This window comes from Acyrthosiphon pisum, chromosome X (assembly GCF_005508785.2).
Source record: "Acyrthosiphon pisum isolate AL4f chromosome X, pea_aphid_22Mar2018_4r6ur, whole genome shotgun sequence".
NCBI classification, from domain to species: Eukaryota; Metazoa; Arthropoda; class Insecta; order Hemiptera; family Aphididae; genus Acyrthosiphon; species Acyrthosiphon pisum.
The window spans coordinates 56,245,718-56,257,304 of NC_042493.1; the positions used below are offsets into that span (position 1 = coordinate 56,245,718).

The 11,587-nt window shown below is 27.2% G+C and overlaps 1 protein-coding gene across 2 annotated transcripts in view; it reads left to right on the forward strand.

Moving 5' to 3' along the window:
• LOC100168619 (NFX1-type zinc finger-containing protein 1) overlaps positions 1 to 11,587 on the forward strand; it is a 24,286-nt gene that overhangs the window by 8,572 nt on the left and 4,127 nt on the right. For both annotated transcript variants that reach the window (XM_029487346.1, XM_001946531.5), the window contains exons 2-11: positions 3,511 to 6,379; positions 6,439 to 6,522; positions 6,577 to 6,848; positions 6,919 to 7,062; positions 8,630 to 8,897; positions 8,962 to 9,163; positions 9,247 to 9,394; positions 9,475 to 9,627; positions 9,708 to 9,968; positions 10,024 to 10,261. In XM_029487346.1, the coding sequence (XP_029343206.1) occupies positions 3,559 to 6,379; positions 6,439 to 6,522; positions 6,577 to 6,848; positions 6,919 to 7,062; positions 8,630 to 8,897; positions 8,962 to 9,163; positions 9,247 to 9,394; positions 9,475 to 9,627; positions 9,708 to 9,968; positions 10,024 to 10,261 (4,591 nt within the window). In that variant the 5' untranslated portion in view covers positions 3,511 to 3,558. The remainder of the gene's footprint in view (positions 1 to 3,510; positions 6,380 to 6,438; positions 6,523 to 6,576; positions 6,849 to 6,918; positions 7,063 to 8,629; positions 8,898 to 8,961; positions 9,164 to 9,246; positions 9,395 to 9,474; positions 9,628 to 9,707; positions 9,969 to 10,023; positions 10,262 to 11,587) is intronic.

Below are 11,587 nucleotides of genomic sequence, written 5' to 3' on the forward strand. Positions count from 1 at the left end.
GTCTGTCGACCAATATTTCCTCCTCGTCAGTGGCATACACTGGAGGGTTCAAGGGTAGCAACTGCTACTACTGATTTTTTGGTAGGTGGGTGGGTGGACCTTTAGCTCCAAAATATTTACATCAGAAAAATTCTACTACGTACAAAAATATTGAAAATAAACTATTGAATTACTATAGGCTATAGCCATTAGCCTATTAGCCAATATAGAAGTAACAGATTCAAATTGCTACCCCTATTTATTTTTGAGTGTGCGCCACTGCTCCTTGTCCACGAAGACGTGGAATTGTTTTATGTGTGTAACTTATATGTGAGTATAATACTTACAATATTTACATAATTACAATATATATAATATCAAAACACAGCGTACAAAAAACTTAAAAGCATTGAATGAATACATTGATTTCGCAACAACCTATAATTATTATTATGATAGTTTTTATACCCATAGCAACCATTTATAAACAAAAATTTCCACCGTAAATCTCTAAATCCCCGTTTGATCACATCCCCTGGTAGGACCTAGAGGGATGATTTGTGAATCTAAACAATTCAGGGCGTCACCCAAACGCATATAAAAAAATTCATTAAAATAAAATTGGTCCAACCGTTTAGAAGAGTTCAATCACAACACATGTACAGTAGAATTATATATATATAAAGATAATATAGGTATACTTCTCATTAAAAAAATTAATATATAATAAATAATATTCAAAAATTAACAATATTATTTTTTTTTGTATCACAATGTGAAATGTTATAGTTCTTTTAAAAGATTACTGATTAGGTACATTAGATACATTCAACTATTCAACTACATTTAACTATTTGTTTAGTGATTCAAAATGTTAAAATAATTGGAATTTTCCTGGACATAAAAAAAGCCTTTGATAACGTTAACCTCTAGTTGCTTTTAAAGAAACTTGAGAACGCTGGAATAAAAGGATTAGCAAAAGATCTTTTCGAATCTTACATAAACAACAGAACTCAAACAGTTACAATTAATAATGTACATAGCAAACCTCTGATTCTTACACACTCTCAAGGAACTGTCTTAGGACCACTGTTATTTTTAATTTATATTAATGGATTATTAAATCTGAATATTAGTGGTAAGATAATATGTTTTGCTGATAACACCTAAGTATTAATTAAAGAAAAATCAGATGAACTATTATTTAATATAGCCTATATAGGGAATACATCAATTAAACAATTAAAGGCATGGTTTGACAACAACGGAATGGCAATAAATTAAAATAAATCTAATTTTATAAAATTTAATATTTATATGAATAAAACTATATTATAATATATAATATAAAGGTATTAAGCAAAAAATATTATTTTTTATGTTTGAAAATTATAATATAAATATTAAGAAATAAGGTATAATCAAATACCTGAGTAAATAAATAATTGATTTTGTCTGTGAGATTTTTTTATATTTTTAAGTGAACATATATTTGGGGTGTGGAGGCGGTTCACGCCGACGGGTTACTTTTCTTGTAATGTCAGATGGGGGCTACAACCCCCCCAACATTTCAGCCCTAGCCACTGGGCATACGTCATATGCACGTGTATAACTTCATTGTCATATTAAAACTGTATAACTTTAGTAGTATAGTTTTAATTCTTTTAAAATTTATACAATGGTTATATGTACTATATAACTTGTGTGTATAATGTATAAATACAATTCATGTAACAAATATTTAATTCGTTCAAAATTGGAAATTAGTTTTCTTTTGATTTTATGTTATTCATATCTTTTGTAAAATTATAAAATATATTAAACAGTTAATATTTTTATTTTATAAGTTAGTCAGTAAATGTTTAATTGAAAATTAAATTGGTTTTTAAATTTTAAAATTAAAAAAAATGACAAATCAATATAGGGTAAGAGAAGTGGGTAATTCTTTATGTTGTTCATTAAGTGTAGAAGAATCACTGTATAGATGAGTTAAATTTGAATTCAACGATATAAAATCTTTGTACACGAAAATGATTCTGACAAAGATCATATTACTAAGTATATTGTACTTTATACATAATATACATTAACAATAGTAGGATAAATTAATTATTGCCAAAATTATTGCATTAGAAAATGTAATTTTGTGTACATAAAATATAATGATATACTTCAAAAGTTTCAAATACCTACCCAATAATAATATTTTTAAATTACAACAAAATAATCAAAATCATTACCTACTCTATATTTATACATCAAATTTGAAACTAAAAAACCTTAAAAAAAAAAAACTGCATATATATGTGTTTTTTGGTTATAGTACAAATTATATAAGAGAAACCTTTTTTGAAATCTTCAATCCTTAGATTTGAAATTGAACATTTTATACATTTTTAAGAAAAACGATTCTGAGCGAAAAGGTCAGTCAGCGTACTATGATGATATTAAGGTGACTAAAGTAATTTATATATAACCTATTTACGTGGAACCTTGTTTTAAATTTTTAAATCCTTACCTATAAAAGTTGAACAATTTATAAATTTTCAACTACAAAATAATTATTACATTTTAAATTTGATGAATTTTGTCGAAATTCAAACTTTAAATCCTTATAAAAAAAAATTGTGCCAATGTATTTTTAATATTTTTCAACTGTAACAATATATCAGGAGCCTTGCATTAAATTTCACGCTTTTTGACGCTACAAATAAAATTTTATTGATATTTATAGAAAAAAAAACTAAAAAAATTTAAAACTGACAATGTCCGTAATCAGCTCAAAAAGAGTCAAATTATTTTCAAGTATCTACAGTCATTTGTTTTTAATTACAACAAAATAAGAAAATCATTACATGAGAAATCAAGTGAATATCTAATGTTGTAAAAATATGAATTTCAAACTCTCATAAAAATTTAATGTGACTTTCTTGTAGACATTTTTTTATTTATTAATAAAGGTAGACACGCTTATGAGGAATCTTGTATTACATTTTCAAATCTTTAAAAAGAAAATTTTTCATGAATTTCTAACACAAAATAATTTCCAAATTTTCATCATTTTTATGTATTTTGTAAATATTTGAACTTAAGATGCTTATAAAAAAAAAAACTGTGACTATGGATTTTTAATTTTTTTTATTTGCCTTTGTAACAATATACTAGGAGCCTAAAGTGACCTATAACTCATTGCTTTTGTTGAAAACTGATTTTGCTTAGAAATTCCCGTTTTCCTTAATTTTATTTGTTTTTCCCGGCACTTGTAAACTACCGAGAATTTTTCAATTTTGACCTACCAAATGCACTTGACAGATTCACTCTCCAACCAGAAAGGATACTAAAGTTGAAAATAGAAAAAATTATCTCGACTACTTATCAGTTATCGTGTACACAGCCACAAAAAATAAAAAAACACATTGTAAAATCATTACATTCAGAATCTAAAATGTACATACTAATATATAAAAAAAAATGTTATGAAATTTATTATAGTCTATAATTTTCTATAATATATATGTAATACTGTTACAGGATACAAATGTAAGTTCTTGACTAGCCGTAGATTGAAAATATAAGATAATGTCTAATAAAAGACGCACAAACCACAATGACCAAGGTCAAATTTACCATCCTAGAAGATCCAGAACAAATCCATCAGTTAATGCAGAAAACATCCAATTTGATTTTAAGTCACTCGAACACCAGAATGAACAGTTACGTTCAAGTGGTTCTAATACAAAGGAACAACAACAACAAAAAAAACGGAATTCAGTTAACAAACATTCTCAGTGGACATCAAAATTTAATTCAGAAAATCGGCAAGAACAATTGAAATTTAAACAGTCTTCAGAAAATAGGCAAGAAAGATGGGGGCGAAAAAAAATTGAGCAAAAACAAGACTTGGTTAATGACACTAATGAAACAAAAATTATAAAGTATACCTTTGGATTCAAGCGCCTCGAAGAATTATGTGATATGGATCCTTCTGAAATTGTATTTGTGATGTCTAATAAAACCAATGGATTCATAGATCTGTTCAAACAAAATAAAGAACCAGATTGGATATACTTGCTTATGAAAGTTTCAGCTAAAGTCTGTTCTTCAGAATTATTGCAAAGTAAAATTTCTTTACTAACAGAATTAACATGTAATCAATTTTTTAATCATATAAAAACCTATATACTGAGTACACCTACAGAAAAAAACAAAAATCGATGCAACAATATGAATACATTTTATGAAAATTGCTTAGTAGTTTTTCAATCTATAACTACGCTATTTCCGAAAACAGCTGAAGAAAAATTGAAAGACATAGTAGTAAGCAGCAATATTGCTTTATCTGGTATTAAAAATTATTGTAATCATATTAAAATAAATGAAAATACAATTGTTGAAATGAATGAACTCCTACAAAAACTGAATGAAACCAAAGTAACAGAAGAATTAAAAGAAAAAGAAAAATGTATGATTGAAAACATTGCTCATATTATGCCTCCCCCTGAAAATTTTAGGGAACTTACAGTATATCCAACCGCAATTGATCTTGAACATGGAAAACCATTTTTACGACCTAATATCTTAAAAGGAGCTTATCAGAATGTAGAACACTATTTGGATGTTCAATTTCGTCTTCTACGTGAAGATTTTATTGCTCCACTACGAGAAGGAATACAATTTTATAAAGAATCAATAAATGATCGTCAACCTCAACGTCAAAAAAAAATTAATAATATTCGTATTTATCGTGATGTTGAATTTCTAAAAACAGGTGAATTTGTTCGCGATAAATATGGCTATGTGATAAACTTTGACAAAAAAAAAAAATTAAAAATCAACTGGGACATGGCTAAACGTTTTATGTATGGTTCTTTGTTGCTATTTTCTGCCAATAATTTTAAGACTTTTTTTTTGGGTATTGTTTTGGAGCGAAAAGTTGAACTTTTAAAAAAAGGGATCTTGATTGTAGAATTATTAGAAGACGCTAAACCATTGTTTAATACATCTATTACCATGGTGGAGAGCGAGGTATTTTTTGAGCCCTATAAATGCTCAATGGAAGTCCTTAAAAATATTAATAGTCATAATTTCCCGATGGAAAAATATATAATATCGGCTTGTAATATTATAGATTATCCATATTATATTGACACATTACCTGAACCAATCTATTCCATTGATGACTTAGAAAAATTTCATATACTAAATAAATATGAATGGCCTACTGAAGAACAGCTAAAACTTGATGGAATGCAATATAAAGCATTTAGAGCAGCACTAACTCAAGAATTTACAGTTATTCAAGGGCCGCCTGGTACTGGTAAAACTTTCATAGGATTAAAAATTATGGAAACCATTATAAATAATTTATATAAAAATCCTTGTCTCTCTAAACCAATATTAGTTGTATGTTATACTAATCATGCTTTGGATCAGTTCATGGAAGGAATCTTAAATTTTACTAATAAAGTTATAAGAATTGGGGGCCAATCCAAGTCACCATTAATCGAACAATATAGTTTAAGAAATATATGTCGTACGTACAAAAGATCCATTACTACTAATAGAGGTCTAAGAAATGTTCAAGATCAAGTCAAAACAACTATGGATAACATAAAATATTTTAAGAAATGTAGTGAAGTTGTCTCATACAATGCTGGAATATTAGAGTTATCGTTACTAAAAAACGGTATGCCTAAAAAATATCATGATTTTTTTAAAACTTCTTTAGATCTTCTGTCTTGGTTATTTCAAGATCCTGATTGTTTTAGTGTAGACCCAATTGGGTTTATAACTGGAATTCGCCATGATTTGATTGATAAAGTTTTTCATTCCGAAAAATTATTGGAAGTTAAAAAAGAAGTGGATGAAGATGACAATGAAGATAAGCAATATGAATCAGATTTTCAAGATCTAGATTATGTTCATAAAGATATTGTTATTTACAGTTTAGTTTTAGATGATGTAAAATATGCTTGTAAGAATCTACTTGAGGAGAATATAAGATTAGAGAATCTATCAAATTTAGATATAAATTTCTACAATGCATCTGAAGAAGCCAAATTCAACTTCAGTATAATGGAAAAGATACATGATTATTTTGAAAATATGTTGAATTTGGTTGATATTGATATTGAGCTACCAAAACCAATTCATGATTTATATGAATTAAATATGGGTCAAAGATGGTCTTTATATTTTCGTTGGGCAAGAGAAACAAAAGAGATGTTTGTTCCAAAAATAATGACTTATGAAGAAAAGTATACTCAAGTATACAAGCAATACTCTGAATTAAGAGAGTTAGAAAATATAGAGCTTCTTAACATGATGCATGTTATAGCTCTAACAACTACTGGTGCTGCTAAACATAGGATAATGCTAGAAGGCCTGGAGTCACCAATTGGTATGTATTAAGATTTTCAATTTCTTTATAGAAATTTAATAGTTAATTTTCATTTTTAGTTGTAGTTGAAGAAGCTGCTGAAGTTTTAGAAGCACACATTGTTTCATCACTAACAAGGCATTGTCAACATCTAATACTGATAGGTATTTATTATTCACCTTATTAGAAAAATAATGTATTTATTTTTCCTTTTATAGGTGACCATAAACAACTTCGTCCAAGTAATGCAGTTTACAAATTGGCAAAAGATTTCAATTTTGATATTTCATTGTTTGAACGTATGGTCAATAATGAAGTACCTTGTTACACATTGGGTGAACAACATAGAATGCGCCCTGAAATAGCATCCCTTATAACTCCATCAATCTACAATGAATTGAAAAATCATTTATCTGTCTACAATAGAGAACATATTCGTGGTGTTAACAAAGATATGTTTTTCTTAAACCATAATATTTATGAAAATGAAGTATGTTATATTATGATAATATTTCATCACAATATAATTCAATTTATACAACATTTTTTTGTGTATTTAGGTTGAGGAAATTTCAAGCAAAAGTAATGATCATGAAGCTAGATTTTTAATTATGTTTGCCAGGCATTTAATTTTACAAGGATATAAAACTAATCAAGTGACAATATTAACAACTTACAGTGGTCAATTATTTCTAATTCGTTCAGTAAGTTTTCATACTTTTTTCAATTTGTATGAATCTATTTTTGTTTATCTTATATACAATACAAATGATATTATGAATTTCATTTGTACTTGCATTATGATTATATTGATGTTCAGATGCCATGGTGTTTGCAAATTATGTAGTATAAATGGGAGAAACCTTGAAACAAGTTAATGAGAGACTAGAAGAGTGAAAAGTAGCACTTTATAGTAAAGGGTTTAGAATTAGTCAGGGTTGGTAGTACAAAAGAAATGGTGATTTTGAGGAAACATAAAAAATAGCATCAAGTATGGAGGAAGCATTTGGTGTTTGTTGACAAGAGCCAAGAGAATGCATTTGAGATTAAAAAGGTAGATTTTTTAATATTTCTGAGACTTGTAGTATTGTCTGTTACCCAAGTAATCTTACATTTGAAGGACATAAAGTGAAGGAAACGAGATTGAACATTATCTAAACATTGAAATTTTATATTTTAAGTATGTTAACTAATCAACAGAATTCTGAATTGTATTCTAATGCTTAGACAAGTAAATAAAAATTTTAAAACAATAGTATTAGTATTTACAGTTCCTAATAGTAAAGTCTAATATCAAAGAAAATTTACTTATTGTATGTATTAATTATTTATTAAAAGATTAGAATCAAATATTATACTTAAAATACTGATATGAATACATATTCACGTATTAATCACGATTACAGATATACCTAAATCATATATCTTTAATTGTGGTATAAATGAGCCTTATAGATATGATAAGACTGAATAAGTGGACTCGTAGATAACATGGCTTAAATATACAAGGTTATTTCAATAGTACCCCCACTATATCATTTTATCACGTTAAGGAATTATAATGGCAGCGTAAGGGGACGACGTATACTGGCTATACAATGATATTATATGCTATGATATGGACCCATAGACCTTATACTTATACTCTATGTATGGACCATACCCTTACGCTATCATTTTATTTTTGTTTGATAACAATATTGGCTATGTGCAATTATAACCTTGTATATTTAAGCCATGATAGATAATATAGAACGGATAGGCCATATTATACGGGAAACGAACATGAAAATATAGGGGTCTTATCACAAATATTTTTATGTAGAAATATTATATTATGATAAGACCTCTGCAAGAATGAAAGATAATGATAAAAATAGACTTTCTCTCTTCCCCATTCTGGCACGCTTTCTTTTAAATTATTAATATAGCCATTGCCTATCCATTCTTTAATAATATCTATGAGCAGAACCCAAGACCTAGAAAATTGTACCACTTTAAATTTTTCAATATGAATAGATGAGGCAGTGAGTGTAGAAGGAAAGAGGGAGAGAAATACCAAAAAAGAGATGAAATGGAAAGTGATAAGAAAATAGCTGATGTGTGTACCAGAGGAAGGAGATCTAGCCTTATGGATGTGCTGATCACATAATATAATTATAGTTGGAAGTGTAAGGTGAGGTGTAAGAAGTAAATTATTAATACATTTTTATTTATTTAAAATAATTAAATATTTAAGTATGACTAATTAATATCTTTATATGTTTGAAGTTACGGAAAAAACACCCCATATTAGATGGATTGAAAATAACGGTTGTCGATAACTATCAGGGTGAAGAAAGCGATATTATATTGCTTTCACTAGTTCGAAGTAATGAAAAAGGAAATGTCGGATTTTTAAAAACTGAAAACCGAATATGTGTTGCATTATCAAGAGCAAAATATGGACTTTATATAATGGGTAATATGGACAATTTGTACAAATCTGGTAATTTGTGGAAACAAATAAAAGAAACATTAGTAGATCAGTGTTCATATGGTAAATATATTTTTATTTAGTTTTTGGTTGATTACATTTTTATTTTTGTTCATAATGTTTCAAGGTGATGAATTGACTTTAGAATGTGCCATACATTCTGGTATTACGACAAAGGTTTCAAAGAGTGAAGATTTCAATATAATTATGGAAGGTGGTTGTACCATGTTATGTAAATCATTGTTATTATGTGGTCATTATTGTTCAAGTATATGTCATTCCTATGACCGTGAACATTTGGAATTGAAATGCAGGGAACCTTGTAACAAGTAAAATGTTTAACAATTTTATTTATCATTTTTTTTTTAAAAAAAAACCATTTATTAATTTGCAATATATTTGTGTTTCGTAGTTCGTGCGATTATAATCATCCATGTATGAAAAAATGTTATATGGATTGTGGAAAGTGCACCGTACTTATGATGAGAGAGTTACCATGTGGTCACCAATCAGAATTACCATGTTTTGTTGATATTCAAACTTTTCCGTGTGAAGAAATGGTTGGAGTTTTAAAATTGAACTTTTAACATTCGTAGTGTATTATTTTAATTACAGATGGTCCTTAAAATTTTCAATTTAGGTGGAATCAACCCTAGAAGAATGTGGACATAAAATTATTAGAAAATGTCATGACAAAAACCCAAATTGTTCAGTTAAATGTTATATTCGGTTAGATTGTGGCCATGCTTGTGAACGAAATTGTCACAAAAATGATGATCCAGATCACGAAAAGGTAGTGTTAGTTTTTTGAATGTGTTTCATATTGTAATATTATATAGTAATAATTATATTATTATAAAAATTCATCCACAGTATAATTGCTTAAAACCTTGTGAAAATATTAATAAAGAATGCTCTTTGAATCACAAATGTAAAAAGATGTGTTATGAAGATTGTTCATCATGTACTGTTAAAATTAAGAAAACTCTGCCTTGTGGACACATAAAAAATGATGTTCCTTGTGGAATAAATTCTAATGAGATTAAATGTAATCTCCCATGTATTCGTCCTTCAAAATGTGGTCATAAGTGTCTAGCTAAATGCTATGAACCATGTAAACCATGTGAAAGTCTGGTAAGTTAAAATTTTCTTTGGTCAATCTGTTTTGTTTATTCTAAATTCTTTTCAGGTAAAAAAAGTAATACCAGACTGTGGACACTCAGTTACAATGAAATGTAAAGCAATACCACAACGTAAGCATTGCACAAAGCAATGTGATCGAAAATTAATTTGTGGACATACGTGTAAAAATATATGTGCAAAAGAATGTAATCCTGAAGAATGTAAGGAAATTGTAGTGCAAAAATTTAGTAAACTTGCTTGTGGTCATACTGAAGTTTGTGTCTGGTGTTGTGATAAAGATAAAGGTAATATATTTTATTATTATACATTTATACTATTTAAACATTTAATCTTTAATTAAAAATTGTAGATATGATTGTTTTTGATTGTGTTATTTTTTTAATAAAATTTGTGGCTGTTAGATTTTTTAATATTACAATATTAATATGTACAAACTTACCCTTTACGTTTTTTTTTAATTTAAAGTTTATTGGTCTATTATTGTAGTCAAAATAATAAAAAAGGTTTTAGTAAAAATCTGAAGTTAAAAAAATTATTATTCAACGGGGTCATGAAAATGTATGAAACAGAAGTGACGAGTGAGCAGTTGCCCATGTTATGTGTGTAAAAGTAGTTTGATTTACACAATGATTTTAATAACTTATGATAGTATATCATAATTTTATTTTTCATAATCCTAAATATATTTGTGTGTATTTCTGATGGTGTGATTTAAAATTGAATATATCTTGTTATTGTACACATAATATAAATTATATTTAAGTAAAATTATATTGAGTTCATGACTTGCGTCTTAAATCAAACTTTATGAAATGTACAATAATAGTTTTATATACTATGAAAAAACTAGAAAGTATTATTAACATTTTAATCACACCAGTGTCAAACATAAAATAACACTTAAGGTTTTTTTATTTTTATTAAAAATATATTTAATTACAATCTATACAACATCTATAATATAAGTAATTTTGATTTAAGATATTTACATAGCGAGACTGACAGATAAGAGAGGGCACTCAGTAGTGCCACCCGACAAAAAATAAATATATTATATATTAATTTTAAAGGGAGTTATGAGTATTTTAAAATTGTAAATTGTTTGTATATCTTAAAATGCTCATAACTCGCTTTAAATTAACACATAATAAAACGCCAATAAGATGCTTTATGTAATAATCCTACCTTAAAATTGTTAAGAGGTGATTTCACTCTAATTTTAGAAATTATTATGATTATAATCATTATTGTGAACGTAAAATTAGGTATGTTGTGCGTGGGTCAGAGAGAGAAAACAAACAGTGTGCTGACATCCTCTTAATAATATTTAGTTTATTTTAACCCTTAAAATGATACTTTTAACATATCATTGAGTTCTTTTTATAGTTAACCAGTGTCTGCTTAAAGATTTTTAATTTAACTTAGTCATCTTATTTAATATTATAATACTATCATCGGTTGTGTTAAAGTATAATATTGTATTTCATTGAACAATGCATCGTAGTAATTTATTATTTATTTAAATAAAAATGTTACTAAATGCCTATGTAGCAATGAATTAGCAGTATCATTAATATTCTTTATCCATTGATAGAAAACAGGGAAGTAAA